Source organism: Candida theae, assembly GCF_024610275.1.
Source record: "Candida theae strain CBS 12239 chromosome Unknown scaffold45, whole genome shotgun sequence".
Lineage (NCBI taxonomy): Eukaryota > Fungi > Ascomycota > Pichiomycetes > Serinales > Debaryomycetaceae > Lodderomyces > Lodderomyces theae.
Genome location: NW_026261383.1, coordinates 1 through 18,752, shown reverse-complemented (window position 1 = coordinate 18,752; position 18,752 = coordinate 1). Strand labels below are relative to the sequence as shown.

Sequence of the window (18,752 nt, the reverse complement as noted above, 5' to 3'; positions counted from 1 at the left end):
CATAAATCAAAAACTACCAAAAGTACCCTTTCCTTTGGTATGCCTCTGCAGCCTCGGGCTTATCTACCAAATCAAACTCCTCGCTATTCGGATTCTCAACAACTGCTTCTTCAGCGATCTCTCTTGTGAAGTAATTCTTTACCATCACAATTGAGCCATCCAATATTGAGGCATAATCATATCCGGTGGTGGTGGCTGTAGTAGTATTGGGAGAGGACTTTGCCTCTCTGTTTGCAAGTGAACTTAGTTTCAAAACCGTCTTCAAGTCCAAGGGGTTAGAGACAAATCTCCTAATAGCATCCTTATTGGCTTCAAGTTGAGGTTTAATAAACTCAAAAAAGAGCCAAGGAGCGCCAGACTGTTTCCAATCTTCATTGTCAACAACCATGGGAAATATCAACCAAATGTGAAAGCCAACTTTAAGCAAGGAGTATCCCGGAATGAACGTGATAACGGATAAAATATTCTCTGTGACTGCCACGCATCCTATAACCACCCAGTATATGAGCCACCGCTGCAATGCATCTACGCGAGATGGCAAATTTGGCTCATCAATACTGTTTGCGATGGCAATAGTGGAGGCAAAAACCGGGTATACAAGGGAGATAAGCGTACTAAAATAAAATGTTAGTATACTGCGCATAATACACCATCAGGGGTAACTTGAATCAAATACATGCTTCAATATTCCAAACATTTGCTTCTGAGGTCGGGTATCAATACACTTTCAAATGTATGAGCGGTAGTGATTCTTTTTTTTTTTTGTTTGGAGCAAGGAGGGGTGGTGAATGTGGGGGGTAGTGCGCAATATAAAGGATAATCTTATCTACAATAATGTGGCGCGATAAACATTCCAAAAAAGGAAGCACGTTTCAACACCAGAGTCGTTTATACACATTGATCATATATAAACCAAATCATTAAGGGTTTCTAGCTACTCCATATCTATTTAAATATCTCAAAAAAAAAAAATAAATAAAAAACAAAAAACAACTACGCAACACATCCTATCAATGTCCTGCCTCTCCTACATCGAATCCACGTTTCTCCAACTGCTCAATGTTCCAGTTCCAAGTCTCTTTAGCGTATTCCAAGTTACTAGCAATCTTGCTTGGTTTCTCTTCAATTCCACCTGTAACCAAAAACTCTCCATTATCTTGCTTTGTGTTCAATGTTGGATCCATAGCAGCTCTCAATGTCGCCAACGACCCTTCTTCATTGGACACTCCCATAGTCTTGTCTGAGAGTGCAAAAATGGCATTAGCTGGATACTTGAGAACGGGAACATGACGCCAGTAGTCGTACAAGTTTGTGCCCAAAATGATACCAGGGTGAATTGCAATCGACAAGAACTTGGGGTGCTTGATTGCCCATTCTTTGGTGATTTGGATCTCGGCAGTCTTGGCAATACCGTAACGAACCCAAGTGAAAACACTGTTGGGGAAGGAGTTCAACTTGTTCTGTTCTGGCTTGTAATGCTTGAAAGCAAAGTTGTGTCCGATCGAAGACAAGTTGACGATTCTGGGAGTTTCACCTGCTTCGACAGTCTTTTCCAAGTAAGGAACCAATTGGAGCGTCAAGAGGAAATGCGCAACAAAATTCACCTGGTACTGAATCTCATAGTCGTCCTTGGTGACCTTGTAAGGAACCCCCATGATACCAGCATTGTTTATCAACACATCCAACCTCTTTTCCTTGGCGGCTGCAAATTGCTCAACGGCTTTAGGAACCGACGATAAATCTAACAAGTCAATATGGATGTAGTGAAGTTCACCAAAAACGTGTTCAGGTTTCTCTGTCTTGGCTGCTCTTGCTTGCGCTTCTTTTTCAATGTCTTCAAATGCTTTTCTAACCTTCAGCTCGGTTCTACCAGCCATGTAAACCACATACCCGTGGAGGTATAAATGGAGTGTCGTGTACCATCCAATACCAGAGTTTCCTCCTGTGATGAGGACAACCTTCCTCTCTGTTTTTGGGTCGTAGTATGGTGCTGTTGCCGGGTTGTAGAATTTGGATCTAGTAGGCATGATTGCTGGGAGATATGTAGTGGACGTATCGAGGAGCAATTGAAAGGGAGAATTGTACGTCAACGTGTCTATATATACACTGTGGCTGAATTTACTTGTTTGCTTATCTGTGCAGGGTGGGCCACGCAACATATGACATATTTTTCTGGGAAGGGTGCGGAAAACGTTTAAAGTTGTGTTTTATTACCCGTTTTGGAATAGGAATTGTATGCATCAGGAGAATCAATTCAGGAAGGGAATGGCGAGAACATCACTTTGAGGGGTTTCAGTGAAGAGCTTGTCTTGATGAACAGCTCTATCAACTTTTGTTGTTCGGTGATTATTGATCTTTTTGTGGCAAGGTTGATGCAAAGAATTGTTTACTTGACAGCAGTGCAACTTTTGATAGACTAAGCATATAACTTTTTAACAGGAGGAAAAGGGCAAGCTTCTTGGGTTTAAGGACGTCTTTAAACGTCTCGCAGACTTCAATGCAAGCGTCAGACCAGAACATAAAACTCCAAAAGCAACAGCATACGCTAAATGGCAGGAAAGATTGATTTTGAGCTGCAAGCACAAAACTCTCCGAGCTTGTAAACTCATCTCAGAATCCTCTTCAGTGTATATCACTTCAGCGACTCCACAGTTATTTTTTTTGATAAGAGATAAGAGTTGACGAACGATGTAGAGAGATGTGCTTTGGCGCAGAGGCAACTGGGTGGCTACGTGGTTAATTCCAATCCACACATTTAATTTATTTTCTTGGGGTAATCGGAATTTACACAAAACAAATCAATTTCAAAACTCCGAAAGACCAAGTACCAAGATAACGAAGAAAGAGGTAGATAGGTTCAGATGCAGCACAGAATAGGGAAAAGACGCAATAACGACACATACTACCATAGACTCCAATGAAGAGTGTTGTGTTTGCTGCCATTTAGAGTTTAGCTAATACGATATTACAACGATGGAAATTGTTTGTGCAAACCAGTCAGCTGCAGGAACCACGACAAATCAGATGATTAAAGTGCAGCTTCACATGTGACATATGTTGATATCTCTTTCGAAATACTTGCTGTCCTAGTACTCTTTTGCGGGTAGCGATAACTACTTACGTTGTACTTTGTACTTGTCTTTGCTGTCTTTGCTGTCTTTGCTGCCCTCAATTGTTTTGCTATAGTTGCACTCCCCGCTCCATAAAAATCGCTTCCCCTCTCCCATTCTCTCATTTTCTAAAACCTCTTCCAAGACACACAGTGCAGATCTCTCTCTTATCAATCAAACCTTCTCTCTCATTTGAATTTCTTATTTTATTTTTTTCTGTGCTCAAGTACACGACTGATTTGTCACTTTTTTGCAAATTCTCCTTCAGAATATAAAAGGATCATCATATTCCCCCTTCTGGGTCCCCCCCCCACCATCACAGAGGAGTTTTCCAGAACAAATCACAAATTATACTTCTTTCAATACATATTCTTGCAAAAGCCAATTGACTTGAAACTACACCCCCCCAGCACACACCAAACACACAGTATACCCAACTACACAGAGCCTTACACACGCACACACGCACTATACCCAGCATAACAATACCATGTCAGCCAAAGCATTAGGAGCGAGTTCATTTAGAAACATATTCGCAAAACAGAATGCATTACCCAGTGCATCAAACACAATCCTCAACTTCAAACACCTGCCACAGGAAAGCTTGCTGAACATCATAACGCGATCGGACAAGGAGATTGGAGGGTACTCTGAAGTGCATCTTGACTACGACGCAGCAGAAAAGTGTGCGCATTTCCATGGCAATTTATCATTGGACTTACCCAAGGATAATCCGCAGGTGACTCGGTCTGGATATGCCATGTTCAGGACCAAGGATCAGCCGCTGAGCATAGTATGGGGAGACAAGTACTGGGATTGGAGCGATTACACTGCGTTGGCTTTGCGGGTCAAAGGTGACAGGAGAAAGTATATCGTCAACATCCAGGCCAACACCCCCTTGGTTACAGACTTGTTCCAACATCGGTTGTTTCTTCAGAACCCAGGACACTGGGAAACGGTGGTGATTCCGCTCCATGACTTTGTCATGACGAACTGGGGCGTCATCCAGGATGGATCGGAGCTCAACAAGTCAGAGGTCAAGACGGTGGGGATCGGGTTGCTTGATAAGCAATACGGTCCGTTCAGTCTCAAGATAGACTGGATCAAGGTGATGAGCGGGGTCGATGTGTCTGAGATCGCAAGAGACGAAAAGTTGACTGTGTTGAACGATGATGCGATTGAGGAGACGCCACTCTACGGACATGACACTTTTACCAAGGAGAATCATTGAAGTGGTTTGTATAGGTATCTAGTAAGTTAATAAATATATTCTGTGAGTAGTAATGTGTGAAAACGTGGGCGGGAAATTGAGTCACAAAGCCAAAGTATAGCTCCGAAATTTCATCAGCAATTAGTGACTTTGATAAGCAGATCGACTCTTCTCCACACCAATGACATCGAGATATAGAGTGGAGTATGCTCTTAAAACACACAGGCGAGACGAGTTTATTGAATGGATCAAAGCCCTTCTTGCTTGTCCGTTTGTGTTGCATGCAGACATCGAGAGCTTTGACACTGAGTTCCCTGAGTTGTACAACCTTCCTGAGGATTCCGAACGGTACTACAAGAACCACGAATTGAAGATTGCACAAGATTGCCAGCACCGGTACCTACAGATATTCCAAGACGTTGAGACTTTGATTGACCATACACGTGCCATTGACAAGCTTAACGATAAGGACCCGACTCGCAACGCAACCAGTCGTTTGCGGAACTTGGTGCCTTCGTTGGGAAGATTCTTTACAAGATTGCCCTTGGCGGATGCATTTTTACTAGAGGATGAAAGAAGGGCCATTAGTAAGAGGAGATTGGTCAGTCCCTCGTTCAACGATGTGCGAATGATTTTGAATACGGCCCAGATTATGGCGTTGACAGACATCCATCACAACAAGAGCGAGAGCCACCTTAAGCTTATCACGTTTGACGGGGACGTGACGTTGTACGAAGATGGACAGTCTTTGGGCGAGTCGAGTGTGGTTGTTAAGCGATTGGTGACCTTGCTCCAGCTGGACTTGTTTGTGGGGGTGGTTACTGCTGCGGGGTATCCATCGCAAGCCGGAGCAGATAAGTACTACGAGCGGTTGAGGGGGCTTATCGACTACTTGAATCGAGACGACTGTGTGTTGACACCACGCCAACGAGAAAACTTGCTTGTCATGGGAGCAGAGTCCAATTATCTTTTTCGATACAATAACGAAATGAAAGGGTTGAAGTTTATTGACAGTGACGATTGGTTACTCCCAGAAGTCAAGAGGTGGGACATAAGCAAGATCGACTACATAATGCACACAATCCATGATCATTTGCTGCACCTTCGTATGAAGTTTAATCTTGAGAGTACAACGACGATAATCAAGAAGGAGCGATCAGTGGGGATCATTCCTAACGCCGGGTGTAAGATCTTGCGTGAGCAGTTGGAAGAAATGGTTCTTTCGTGTTCAAACAAGTTGGGCGTTGTGCTACAAGGCACGGGCGCTTCAAAGAGCACCGCCACCTCTGCTACAGAAGCTGCAGATGCACCTGATAAGTCGCCCCATTCGCTTGCACTAAGTGATATCAAAGTGTGTGCATTCAATGGCGGCAGTGACGTTTGGGTCGATATTGGGGACAAGGCGCTTGGTGTTGAGTCGTTGCAAAAGTATATATGCCAACTGGGGGATTTGGATATATGCCCCATCACCAAATCGGAGAGCTTGCATGTGGGAGATCAGTTTGCTAGTTTAGGAGCCAATGACTTCAAGGCGAGATTGAGTGCATGCACCGTTTGGATTGCAAGCCCGGCGGAGACAGTGGCGGTGCTAGACGATTTGATATCGTTTATGAAGTAGAGCGTAGAGATAGAGAGTAGAGATAGAGGAAAGTAGTAACAAGTACATTGTATTGTCTATTTAACTTGTCATCAAGGGTAAACCGTAGATGACTGGAGCTGATCCATTGAGATACTTGAGAATGCACACATCTCGGCTCATGCGCACTGCTTCTGCAATGTCAACTTTCTCTTTGGTGTCATGGTGAAGCCCCCCGCAGTAGGTGGGTGATTTCCATGAACCATTTTTCAATAGAGACATTACGGTACTCCTGCTTTGGCAACTACTTTTCGCTATCGGCTCCTATACTCAGTAATTGAATATACTCTTGTAGTATAAACTTCGACTTCCCAACAAATCCCAATCCTTCTGGTTTATCCACATTTCATTAACCACCTTCAACCGACTATAAACTGAACCTCCTTTCCAAGTCAACATCAGTGGATCAAACTCACGGGGAGTTGGTAAGATGGTTATAGGAAGAACGGAGCCTTGGTTCACAAGTTGGTCTATGTGGTTGAGATCGAGGGATTCTGGAGACAATTCAATCTCTACTTCCTGATTCGTCTCTTCTGACGCTGGGATTGCTTCCTTGGCTTGGCTAATGGCATCAGTCAACAATTTCTTTAGGTAGTCAATGACCGATTCAAATGAAGATGTCGATAATATACGGGGTCTCCAGATGTTCAATCTATCAGTTAAAATGAGATCGTAACCATTAATCTTTGATAAGCCACCACCCACGACTAATATATTATCATAAAACTTTTTCATTTTCGTAAAATCACCACAGGCAATTGTTGCATTGGTTATTGATTCAACAATGGCTTTCTCGAGCGGTACGTCATTTATTGGACCATCGATAACTTCCTCATCATCACTTGACTCGGCCAATTTCAAAAGTAGTTGCAGTTCATCCATGTCGCAATAGTTCAAGCTTGTTCTCAATTTCGTTTGGGTTTTACTACTTGGATTGTTTGGTGCGCCAGTATATTGATCCAAAGCTCGTGGAAAGAAATGCTTCAAGGTTAAATTCTGGGGTTTTGTAGAGCTGTTCAATGAAGGGCTGTTGGTAGATTGGAAAAGACCTGGGAAGAAAAGACCCATTGGAGCCAACATAACCTCATCAAATACTTTGAATTCAAACTTCTCGGTCGACTTGAAAGGGTTTCTTTTGTAAAAGTTGTATAGTTGTACCGCGATGTCGGCATCTTGAAATGTGATGAAATTTTCTTTTAGGGATTGGGCTAGTTGCCAATCATAGGAATTAACAACGTTGATGTCGCGGTAAGGAAACCAATTTTCCAACATCAACTTGACAAAAGCTTCGGTGATGTGGTCACCTCCATAGTTTAGCAAGGTTCTGGAATCATTGACAATCATCCCTTCATCAACACAACTGACTTTTGTCGTATGAGCGCCAACATCCACTATGCAGGCAGTTGATGCACCTGCACCAAAAGTGGCTGCAACTGCTTCTTGCAAAATGCCAACTTTGCCAAATCCAATAAAGCGTAAAAGTAAATCGCACCAGGTTTCGACGTACGCCTTATCGTATAAGTCAGGTATAATCAACATGATTTTGAAATTTGCCAACTGCGAGATCTCCATCTTTTGCAAGGCATCCTCAATTATGTGTACCAAATCTCCCAACAAGTCTTGACGAGACTTGTACTCCGGACAGAATTCATTGAAGTTGGAGTTGATCATTGGATAACGTAGCTTCCATCCAGGTTCCAACTTTAAGGCCAATGCATCTTCTCCCGTGTAGTAAGAGCGTGAGGGCTCAGGAGTGATCCATTCTTTCTTGTTGGGGTCGTTGTGGTCGGCTATAATTTCAGGTTCTTGTTTTTTATTGTAGTTGGCTGCAGTTTCGCGTGAATTGGGCAATATTCTCCGTTTGTAGTATCTCATTCTAGCCCGGTAATCCTTTGAAGCTGCAAGACGTTGCTGTTCAAAGTCATCATCAATAACCACCTTATCCCCATCGACATGCCTTTGCGGTAAGATTTCAGGTTCCGGTGATGTTTGATTAGTCTTGACTGCGATTACGTTTGGAATTACTCTAGGCACGGCGTCAGTTGCACGACCAATACGAATGAATGCTGAACCTGGTTGCAACACAACGACATCTTCCCCAATCCTTGCCTTCTCTTGTCGCACTTCTTCAGTTTCATTTTCGCCTTCGTCATCGTCCTCTTCGTCGTCATCAGCTACGGCTACGGCTGTAACGCCACCATTCTTCAGTTTTAGTTCGTTTTCAATGTTTTTCAAATCAAAGTCATCAAAGTTCTTAGTTTCCTCCAACTTTTTCAACTCTTCCAAACTTCCACCACTTTGTTTCAATTTTTTCAATTTAGTTGCCAAATCTCGTTCAAATCTCCAGTTTCTAATAAACCCAACTTGTTCATCCTTCTTCAAGTACTCAGTGAAGTAATTCTTTTGATTGATTAGCGGGATAGTCCGAACACTGGTCAATCCGAAGCCATTCTCCTCTTCAAAACGTCCAACACCTGAGTTTTTCAAGTTCTGTGCTAATGCTGCTGCGGCTCTTTGCCGGTTTTCTCTACGGCGTTTCAATGCTTCTGCACTCAGTTTCTTGGGAGCTGTTTGCTGTCCACCACTTGAAGATGGTTGTGGAGTTGTTGCGCCACCAGTATTTGCCCCCAGTGGTGTTTCATTTTCAGTCCCTGGCGAATTGGGCTTTAATTTTTTCAGCAGTGGCTCTTCTTCTGTTCCATCGTGGTCGTAATCGGGTTGCGAAGACGGAAGCGGCGTACCTGCCCCAGATTCTGTATAGATCGGTGACGTAGGCGGGTTTATGGGGTCCAGCATGGCGAGTGTGTATAAAGACGTGGGTACGCATGAGAGAGATTCACGTAGAAATGTTGTCATTTTTTCTTCATCGTCCGCGGTTGAATAGAAAAGAACCACGCTTATACGTAGTAACAGAAAAGTTGAGAGAGTACAGTAAGTCGCTCAATTGGTAAACCGTGACGGCAGTAGAGTGATAATTACCTTGCTTTTTGCCAAGGCATCGGGACAATTGGGTCCATAGTCGGACTTGTTGGTGAACCTCTTCTCTTAACTACACCACCTTAATAAAAATTTGGTCGCGGGAAAAGGTTCCGGTTTCTTTTTTTTATTTGTCGAGGACATTGAGAATGCGTGAAGATTCATTGCAAGACCCACGTTGATCTCCGTCACACTGAAAGCTTTGTACAATGTGAATTAAGGACGGAGAATGAGCTTACGTCAAAGATATCGCTAGATACGTCAGTGACCGGTAAAATCACCACAATATTCTGCGTATCGGTCATAAAACCATGCTCTAATTATATATTTTTATTTACACGTAGAACCGGGTCTTACTTAATTTCTCGTACAATAAATAACATAAAATAAAATAACATAAAAATAAAAATAAAAAATAAAAAATAAAAATACATACATAGTTTAAAGAGGTTTGTTGAGAAAAAGAAAAGAAAAAAAACAAAAAAAAAAAAAACCTCTCAGAGAAGTCGGTCAACAAAAATTGATTCAAAACTTTTCAATACTTTGAATCTTTCTTTCACACTTTGATATACATACATATCTCTACAATTAAGGTTCACACGCACATTCATATTCCAATCATGTTGAGCAAGCAATTCATTCGTGGTTTCAAATCTACCCCAATTGCTAAAAACTATGCATCAACTATTCCAAACTTGAAAGTCACCAAGGACACCAAGGTTATCTACCAAGGTTTCACAGGAAGACAAGCTACTTTCCACGCTGAGCAAGCCATTGCTTACGGTACCCAAGTTGTTGGTGGTATCAATCCTAAGAAAGCAGGTCAAACTCACTTGGACAGACCAGTTTTCGCTACTGTCGCCGAAGCTATGAAGGAAGCAGGTGCTACCGCCACTGGTATTTTTGTCCCACCACCACTTGCAGCTGGCGCGATTGAGGAAGCCATCAGTGCTGAAATTCCATTGGCCGTTGCCATCACTGAAGGTATTCCCCAAAAGGATATGGTTAGAATTGCACAAATTTTAAAGACCCAAGACAAGACCAGATTGGTTGGTCCAAACTGCCCTGGTTTGATTGCCCCAGAGCAATGTAAGATTGGTATCATGCCATCAAATATACACAAGAGAGGTAAAGTTGGTGTTATTTCCAAATCGGGTACCTTGACATATGAAGCTGTTGCTCAAACCACTGCAGTCGGTTTAGGTCAATCATTGGTTATTGGAATGGGAGGTGATCCATTCCCAGGTACCAACTTTATTGACGCCTTGACGTTGTATTTGAACGACCCGGAAACCGAAGGTATCATTTTGATTGGTGAAATTGGTGGAAGTGCCGAAGAAGAAGCTTCCGAATTCTTGAAGCAACACAACTTGACCAGACCAGAAGGTGCCAAACCAGTTGTTGGTTTCATTGCTGGTGTTTCTGCTCCTCCAGGTAGAAGAATGGGTCATGCTGGTGCAATTGTTGCCGGTGGTAAAGGTGACGCCAAGTCAAAGATTGCCGCTTTGGAATCTGCAGGTGTTGTTGTTGAAAAATCACCAGCTAGATTGGGTCACTCCTTGTTGGCTGAATTCAAGAGCAAAAACTTGTTGTAGGTAATGTCTTTATAGAATATAAGAGAAAACTAAATCGACTGGACCCATTAGGTCTGGGTATGCTATAGAACAGATTGTCTTGGTAGTGCTTCTGAGAAAAAAAAAAAATAAAAAAAAAAAAGGAAAACTTTTGAAAGTATTGGAAAATTTTCCATCCTTTATGAAAGAGGGTGTGAACAAAAAATAACCACAGAATGTTTAAATCGCTAATAAGACCTTTATCTGTACAGCCTGTTGTTGCTTCTAGGAATAGCATAGGCCCTGTGGCGCTTTCTTGTAGGTTGTTTTCCCAGTCCTTCATAAATTACAAGACCAACACATCAACTTATACAAAGGAAAATGTACATGATCTAAAGACATTCCTCACCTTGATTGGGCGTAACTGTGTGGAGCATTTGGATTTGTTTGAAGGGGACTTGAATAAATTTATTGAAACTCCTAGCAAGAAAATGAAAGACATGGGTATCGATACACGAACTAGAAGATATTTATTAAGATGGAAGCACAAATTTGTCAATAACTTGGAACCATTGAGAGAACACAAGAGGGGAGTAAAGAAGAATGGTGGTGAGAGAAAGGCAAAAACAGTGAAGGCAAAGAGAAAGGCATTGCAAAGGTTGGAAGACAAGGAGAAATTCACACAAGAAGAAATGGACGCAGAGCATAGAGGAGAGAGGTTGTTTTAGGAAGGGGTGTGCACTTGTACATAGAATTGATACATAAACTAGTCTAGGTAGTTTCAAAATGTTATTTTTTGTAGTCGTCTGTTGCAAAAGGGTGATCTAGAATCAGATGTAATAGCCTGCTATAGTTTGGGTAGCATCATCTTATTCTCACAAATACTAAACTGCTTTGTTTTTCGCGGTTTGTTTACCTTTTTTTTTTTTTTGACCTCTCTAATTACCAGGTATTTCTTGTTATTCTACATTCTACACTCTGAAAGAAGAATAAATGATGGACCCCTTGGACCAGAATCTACTATCATATGTGCAGTCGCGACATGTCCAGCCCCTCACACCATCACGGAAAGCCAACCTCCAGAAATTCGACGTGAAGTCACTCGAATTTTCATGCTTGAAGGCACTCGACGGGTTATTCACAAACATTGGCATTCAGCATGTCCAGTCAATTCATATCAAACTACAATTCTTATACTCTCTATATGACAAAGACTTTGACAAGTGGCTAAACGTTCTCAAAAAGCATCAGTTGTTGATTGTGAGACTATTTGAAATGAAGCAGCTAGATATAGCTTACGATCAACTAGAAAACACACATCGACAGATAACAGCATGCTTGAATCTTCCTACACGAACAATTGACCTACAAACTATGACCAACGGAATCGAATTGGCTAATTGTGATGGACAATTAACACAAATTATCATTGCATATCACTTTTTTACCCTCCAATGGCTAGCACAAAGTCTTGCAAAGAATACGTTACCAAGGGTAGCGAGGCAGGAGATCATACCAACTTTGCCGAAATTGTTTCTCACAACAAGTAATCACAGGCTCTGGATAGCCAAAGCGCCTTATAATGAAAAGTATCAGACAAATTGTATGAAATTGATCAGGGCCTTCATTAAAGTGTTGGAAAGTCAAAAAAAGCATTACAGATTGGAAATTACGTGTCTCCAGATCAAATTGATGGACTTTACTAATCACTCTGACACGGAAGACTTTGATTATGTTGCCGGAGCTGAGCCGTTCATTCAAGACACCAAGTTTGCACAATTTAAGGACACTCACGGATCAGGCATATTGGATTTGAAGCAAGCAAAAATGACTACCATCATTCCTCTCACTTGTGCAGTACCAACTGATGACTCCTTGCGGCCCGTCAATGACACATGGGCTCCATCACCCTCAAAGGCAACAAACTTTGAATCAGCGAGGTCTATTTTGGCTTCGTTTTCATTATCTACGGTGAGTGCGTTGTCGAGCCAGCAAATAGCGTTGTTGGACTCGGTCACTTTATTCTGCAAGGACAATCTCGGACCCGAACTCGTTCCATTCCTCGGGCAGTTATATGAGCTATTCAAGCGTCACAACCAGTTGAAAAGAGTTCGCAATGTTTCAAATTTGTTATTCAAGTTAGGGAAGAAGATTAACGACACTGAACTACTAAATTTGGCCATTGGTTATGAACTTTTCATTTTCCAGCGTCAACAATCAGAAAGAGATTTTGAGCTACTTGTGGGCAAGTTGAGAATGGTTGACCAATACACTCCTTACATGATGAGGACTTTGTTGCAAGCCTGTGAGATATGCAAGAAAATTGATACACCAACACTCAGTTTGATTAACAAGGTACTACTGAACAATTACGCACTTTCCGGGTGCTTGAATGAAGTTGATGAGCAATTTCGCTTCCAATTAGTAATGGATATATGCAGGGGAATGAACAACCAAAAAGAGGAAAAGTCTGATATTTGCAATGCCATTGTCAACGGGGTAAGATTTTCTAACGACCAATACACACTCCAGCTCCAGCTTGCTTATTACGACATTGGAGGAATCGAGCATTTGAACTTGAAAGAGCCAGCAACCTGTGACTTGATTGCATCAACGGGTCTTGCAATGGCAAAGATGAATTTAAATGCCTGGAATGAAAACGGTTTGACGCGGATTTACGGCAATCTTGCCCATTGGGCACGGGATGTCTCGCAAGTGGATGAATTTGAAAAGTCTATTGTGGAAAGGGGAATTCTCCTACTCAAATACAATGGAATGAATAGAAAAGCGATGGAAATTGCTGAAACGGTATTGAAAGGACCCATTGTCGATGATTACTTTAGAATATTTTTGCATTTTCAGTTGTGTTGCATATCGGCAAGACTTCAAGATCATTCTGTATGCAAGAAGTCAATAGCACAACTACAATCATTGATTGGCGAAACAAAGCATTTGCGATTTGAAGATGTGATGAATTACAAGATCGAAAGTATCAAATTGCTTGCAATGGAAGATTATGAAACTGCAAGGACTAAATTCAAATCGTTCACATCCGTCCTCAAACTGAGACCTGAGTTTGATCTCAACCAATCTAAGTCATTATCCATTTGGGAGAAGTTGAAAAACTTTTTGATTTTGGCCAAATCACAATTGCTAGCTGCTCAAATCAATGTTGACGATCTTGCATGTTCACATTCGTGCCTCCAAAAAGCTTTGAGAATTCTTTATTTGATTTTAAAGAAATGTCCAACGGATTCCAAGATCTCATCGGCGAATGAAATTATGTGGGAGACGAAGACTTTACTCCTTGAAGTGTTCAATCTTATCGTTGGTTCGTTGGCAGATTTAGGCTTGTCCAAGACTATACCCGTTTATTTAGTTCAATGGAACAAGTTGAATGAATCGGTAGAGGCTCCGTTAGTGAATCAAATCAATAGATACAAGATCCGGATCTATGGAATCCTCCTGAAGCTGGAAAATTTCACAAAGAGTACTCAGGAAAATTGTGAGCTCGTCCAAGCAGACCCCACAGTGCAATGGCATAAACTGGTTTTGCAATTACTACTACATCAAGAACAAGTTGAGCTCCACAAATCGGATTCTCATCTCTTCGCAGTGAGAGAGAACCCATTTCTTCGATACGCGACCCAGCATGAAGAAATTCACCACTTTCAAGATTCTCTTGCCCGATGCTTAAGTCGATTGAATAACTTCAAAGCAGTTGGCTCCTTTTCTGGTGGTGTGCAGTTATTCCCGTCAATTACCCGTGCAAAATTGTGTTTAGATGACAACGCCATGGAGGTATATCTTGACTTGGGTAAAATCAAGGATTCATTGTTGGGCCAAGTCCATCGGCTAGAGTTTGCAATCGTCGAGCAAAAGAGGTTGTACTATACATTGTTGCAATGTGTCCACTTGATTTCTTCAATTAGCGCATACAATGGCCAAGATTTACTATTTCAAATGTACTTTATGCAAGATTGGATCAAGGCTAAGCCGCTTGTTGATGAGAGGAGGTTAACATTGATGGATGAGAAAAAATTAATTCCGGAGGTGTCGCAACCGAAGCGACTTTCACATAGCCAGCAATTAAGCCAGTTCAAGTCTGATTTATTGTTTTTACCTGCCAATTGGAGTGTTTTCACTATCGATATATGCGAGGTAACAGGAGACTTGTTACTTTCCAAGTTACAATCTGGACAGTTGCCCACCTTTGTGCGCCTTTCATTGACAAGATTCAAAGAACGAGAATCAATAAAGACTTTGACATTTGACGAAATGAAGAAGGAGTTTGAACGTATTTTTCAAGCGAATCGAGAGTCGACTCTATATTCGACCACATCATTGGTAAAGACGATTCAAGATCGCAAGAAATGGTGGAAAACTAGATTCACATTGGACTATGAGTTGCAAGAGCTTTTGCAGCATGTGGAAAAGTTTTGGTTTGGAGGATTTCAAGGAATTTTTGGGTCCCTTGCATCCTCTTTCAATGAATTTAAACTTGATTTAACGAGAATCTTGAGAACTCATATATCCGACAGTATTGAACGCACTATAACGTTGAATGATGTGGTATTTGAATCATTTTACGGTTTAAGGCGTTATGACCGTGCATGCGTGGATGACTTGCTTTCTTTTTTGATGGACTTACTCAGCTTCCACTCGAACGTTGATAATGCTAGTATCAATTTTGAGAAAATACACGAATCAATTCAAGATTTGCTTGACAAGTATCAGAAAAGAGATCAGTTTGGTCACGTCGTATTGATCCCAAGTGCTCGCTGCTCGTTTTTTCCATGGGAGTCATTGCAATTCTTGAGGGGTAAATCCGTAACTAGGATGCCTAGTGTGTCTATGCTAACTGAAGTTTTGAAAAAAAATCCGTCTCGAGTAAACAGCAGTGAGGTGTATTATTTGATTAACCCAGGGGGGGATTTGAAAACCAGTCAACAACGCTTCCAGCCATTGATAAACAAGCATAAGTCATGGAAGGGGTTAGCTGGTGTCAAGCCCGATGAGAACAAGATTGTGGATGATATACTTGCTTCCAAATTGTTTGTTTACATTGGACATGGAGGCTGTGATCAATATGTCAAGTCCAGAACATTGTTCCAGGCAACAGAGCATCGTGACTTACCCCCGTGCTTATTGATTGGATGTTCATCAGGTAGTTTGCAAGACCATGGCCAATTTGAACCGCTGGGAGGAATATTCAGCTGGATCAATTGCGGGTCTCCTCTTGTTCTTGCAAATTTATGGGACGTTACCGACAAAGATATTGATACATTCACAAACTCGACTTTTAAATACTGGGGGCTTCACCATGACACCAAAGAGAAAGTTGACATTGCAGAAGCAGTGCGCATGAGCCGAGATGTGTGCATTCTCAAGTATCTCAATGGATCAGCTCCAGTCATCTACGGTTTACCCTTGATGACAAGTTAAATAGACAATACAATGTACTTGTTACTACTTTCCTCTATCTCTACTCTCTATCTCTACGCTCTACTTCATAAACGATATCAAATCGTCTAGCACCGCCACTGTCTCCGCCGGGCTTGCAATCCAAACGGTGCATGCACTCAATCTCGCCTTGAAGTCATTGGCTCCTAAACTAGCAAACTGATCTCCCACATGCAAGCTCTCCGATTTGGTGATGGGGCATATATCCAAATCCCCCAGTTGGCATATATACTTTTGCAACGACTCAACACCAAGCGCCTTGTCCCCAATATCGACCCAAACGTCACTGCCGCCATTGAATGCACACACTTTGATATCACTTAGTGCAAGCGAATGGGGCGACTTATCAGGTGCATCTGCAGCTTCTGTAGCAGAGGTGGCGGTGCTCTTTGAAGCGCCCGTGCCTTGTAGCACAACGCCCAACTTGTTTGAACACGAAAGAACCATTTCTTCCAACTGCTCACGCAAGATCTTACACCCGGCGTTAGGAATGATCCCCACTGATCGCTCCTTCTTGATTATCGTCGTTGTACTCTCAAGATTAAACTTCATACGAAGGTGCAGCAAATGATCATGGATTGTGTGCATTATGTAGTCGATCTTGCTTATGTCCCACCTCTTGACTTCTGGGAGTAACCAATCGTCACTGTCAATAAACTTCAACCCTTTCATTTCGTTATTGTATCGAAAAAGATAATTGGACTCTGCTCCCATGACAAGCAAGTTTTCTCGTTGGCGTGGTGTCAACACACAGTCGTCTCGATTCAAGTAGTCGATAAGCCCCCTCAACCGCTCGTAGTACTTATCTGCTCCGGCTTGCGATGGATACCCCGCAGCAGTAACCACCCCCACAAACAAGTCCAGCTGGAGCAAGGTCACCAATCGCTTAACAACCACACTCGACTCGCCCAAAGACTGTCCATCTTCGTACAACGTCACGTCCCCGTCAAACGTGATAAGCTTAAGGTGGCTCTCGCTCTTGTTGTGATGGATGTCTGTCAACGCCATAATCTGGGCCGTATTCAAAATCATTCGCACATCGTTGAACGAGGGACTGACCAATCTCCTCTTACTAATGGCCCTTCTTTCATCCTCTAGTAAAAATGCATCCGCCAAGGGCAATCTTGTAAAGAATCTTCCCAACGAAGGCACCAAGTTCCGCAAACGACTGGTTGCGTTGCGAGTCGGGTCCTTATCGTTAAGCTTGTCAATGGCACGTGTATGGTCAATCAAAGTCTCAACGTCTTGGAATATCTGTAGGTACCGGTGCTGGCAATCTTGTGCAATCTTCAATTCGTGGTTCTTGTAGTACCGTTCGGAATCCTCAGGAAGGTTGTACAACTCAGGGAACTCAGTGTCAAAGCTCTCGATGTCTGCATGCAACACAAACGGACAAGCAAGAAGGGCTTTGATCCATTCAATAAACTCGTCTCGCCTGTGTGTTTTAAGAGCATACTCCACTCTATATCTCGATGTCATTGGTGTGGAGAAGAGTCGATCTGCTTATCAAAGTCACTAATTGCTGATGAAATTTCGGAGCTATACTTTGGCTTTGTGACTCAATTTCCCGCCCACGTTTTCACACATTACTACTCACAGAATATATTTATTAACTTACTAGATACCTATACAAACCACTTCAATGATTCTCCTTGGTAAAAGTGTCATGTCCGTAGAGTGGCGTCTCCTCAATCGCATCATCGTTCAACACAGTCAACTTTTCGTCTCTTGCGATCTCAGACACATCGACCCCGCTCATCACCTTGATCCAGTCTATCTTGAGACTGAACGGACCGTATTGCTTATCAAGCAACCCGATCCCCACCGTCTTGACCTCTGACTTGTTGAGCTCCGATCCATCCTGGATGACGCCCCAGTTCGTCATGACAAAGTCATGGAGCGGAATCACCACCGTTTCCCAGTGTCCTGGGTTCTGAAGAAACAACCGATGTTGGAACAAGTCTGTAACCAAGGGGGTGTTGGCCTGGATGTTGACGATATACTTTCTCCTGTCACCTTTGACCCGCAAAGCCAACGCAGTGTAATCGCTCCAATCCCAGTACTTGTCTCCCCATACTATGCTCAGCGGCTGATCCTTGGTCCTGAACATGGCATATCCAGACCGAGTCACCTGCGGATTATCCTTGGGTAAGTCCAATGATAAATTGCCATGGAAATGCGCACACTTTTCTGCTGCGTCGTAGTCAAGATGCACTTCAGAGTACCCTCCAATCTCCTTGTCCGATCGCGTTATGATGTTCAGCAAGCTTTCCTGTGGCAGGTGTTTGAAGTTGAGGATTGTGTTTGATGCACTGGGTAATGCATTCTGTTTTGCGAATATGTTTCTAAATGAACTCGCTCCTAATGCTTTGGCTGACATGGTATTGTTATGCTGGGTATAGTGCGTGTGTGCGTGTGTAAGGCTCTGTGTAGTTGGGTATACTGTGTGTTTGGTGTGTGCTGGGGGGGTGTAGTTTCAAGTCAATTGGCTTTTGCAAGAATATGTATTGAAAGAAGTATAATTTGTGATTTGTTCTGGAAAACTCCTCTGTGATGGTGGGGGGGGGACCCAGAAGGGGGAATATGATGATCCTTTTATATTCTGAAGGAGAATTTGCAAAAAAGTGACAAATCAGTCGTGTACTTGAGCACAGAAAAAAATAAAATAAGAAATTCAAATGAGAGAGAAGGTTTGATTGATAAGAGAGAGATCTGCACTGTGTGTCTTGGAAGAGGTTTTAGAAAATGAGAGAATGGGAGAGGGGAAGCGATTTTTATGGAGCGGGGAGTGCAACTATAGCAAA

The 18,752-nt window shown here is 42.5% G+C and overlaps 10 protein-coding genes across 10 annotated transcripts; 5 read left to right on the top strand and 5 right to left on the bottom strand. All coding sequences in view use genetic code 12, as the record gives it.

The window, feature by feature from the left end:
* Positions 1–13: 13 nt before the first annotated feature.
* KGF57_001368 (uncharacterized protein) lies at positions 14–921 on the bottom strand (the record flags this gene model as incomplete). Its single annotated transcript, XM_051750565.1, has 2 exons — positions 14–614; positions 914–921. 2 exons carry the CDS (start codon positions 919–921, stop codon positions 14–16), a joined length of 609 nt encoding a protein of 202 aa, XP_051610107.1.
* An 89-nt stretch (positions 922–1,010) lies between these two features.
* Positions 1,011–2,027, bottom strand: KGF57_001367 (uncharacterized protein; the record flags this gene model as incomplete). The annotated part of the gene is made up of 1 exon (XM_051750564.1): positions 1,011–2,027. The coding sequence occupies one exon, from the start codon at positions 2,025–2,027 to the stop codon at positions 1,011–1,013; it is 1,017 nt and encodes a 338-aa protein (XP_051610106.1).
* Positions 2,028–3,600: 1,573 nt separating this feature from the next.
* Positions 3,601–4,341, top strand: KGF57_001366 (uncharacterized protein; the record flags this gene model as incomplete). The annotated part of the gene is made up of 1 exon (XM_051750563.1): positions 3,601–4,341. One exon carries the CDS (start codon positions 3,601–3,603, stop codon positions 4,339–4,341), a length of 741 nt encoding a protein of 246 aa, XP_051610105.1.
* Positions 4,342–4,501: 160 nt separating this feature from the next.
* ISN1 (IMP 5'-nucleotidase) lies at positions 4,502–5,938 on the top strand (the record flags this gene model as incomplete). Its single annotated transcript, XM_051750562.1, has 1 exon — positions 4,502–5,938. The coding sequence occupies one exon, from the start codon at positions 4,502–4,504 to the stop codon at positions 5,936–5,938; it is 1,437 nt and encodes a 478-aa protein (XP_051610104.1).
* A 288-nt stretch (positions 5,939–6,226) lies between these two features.
* Positions 6,227–8,752, bottom strand: ARP8 (Arp8p; the record flags this gene model as incomplete). Its single annotated transcript, XM_051750561.1, has 1 exon — positions 6,227–8,752. The coding sequence occupies one exon, from the start codon at positions 8,750–8,752 to the stop codon at positions 6,227–6,229; it is 2,526 nt and encodes an 841-aa protein (XP_051610103.1).
* Positions 8,753–9,552: 800 nt separating this feature from the next.
* Positions 9,553–10,527, top strand: LSC1 (succinate--CoA ligase (GDP-forming) subunit alpha; the record flags this gene model as incomplete). Its single annotated transcript, XM_051750560.1, has 1 exon — positions 9,553–10,527. One exon carries the CDS (start codon positions 9,553–9,555, stop codon positions 10,525–10,527), a length of 975 nt encoding a protein of 324 aa, XP_051610102.1.
* A 194-nt stretch (positions 10,528–10,721) lies between these two features.
* KGF57_001362 (mitochondrial 37S ribosomal protein mS41) lies at positions 10,722–11,213 on the top strand (the record flags this gene model as incomplete). Its single annotated transcript, XM_051750559.1, has 1 exon — positions 10,722–11,213. One exon carries the CDS (start codon positions 10,722–10,724, stop codon positions 11,211–11,213), a length of 492 nt encoding a protein of 163 aa, XP_051610101.1.
* A 646-nt stretch (positions 11,214–11,859) lies between these two features.
* On the top strand, positions 11,860–15,930 carry ESP1 (separase; the record flags this gene model as incomplete). The annotated part of the gene is made up of 1 exon (XM_051750558.1): positions 11,860–15,930. One exon carries the CDS (start codon positions 11,860–11,862, stop codon positions 15,928–15,930), a length of 4,071 nt encoding a protein of 1,356 aa, XP_051610100.1.
* Positions 15,931–15,990: 60 nt separating this feature from the next.
* Positions 15,991–17,427, bottom strand: KGF57_001360 (IMP-specific 5'-nucleotidase 1; the record flags this gene model as incomplete). The annotated part of the gene is made up of 1 exon (XM_051750557.1): positions 15,991–17,427. One exon carries the CDS (start codon positions 17,425–17,427, stop codon positions 15,991–15,993), a length of 1,437 nt encoding a protein of 478 aa, XP_051610099.1.
* Positions 17,428–17,587: 160 nt separating this feature from the next.
* Positions 17,588–18,328, bottom strand: KGF57_001359 (CIA30 family protein; the record flags this gene model as incomplete). Its single annotated transcript, XM_051750555.1, has 1 exon — positions 17,588–18,328. The coding sequence occupies one exon, from the start codon at positions 18,326–18,328 to the stop codon at positions 17,588–17,590; it is 741 nt and encodes a 246-aa protein (XP_051610098.1).
* Positions 18,329–18,752: the final 424 nt, after the last annotated feature.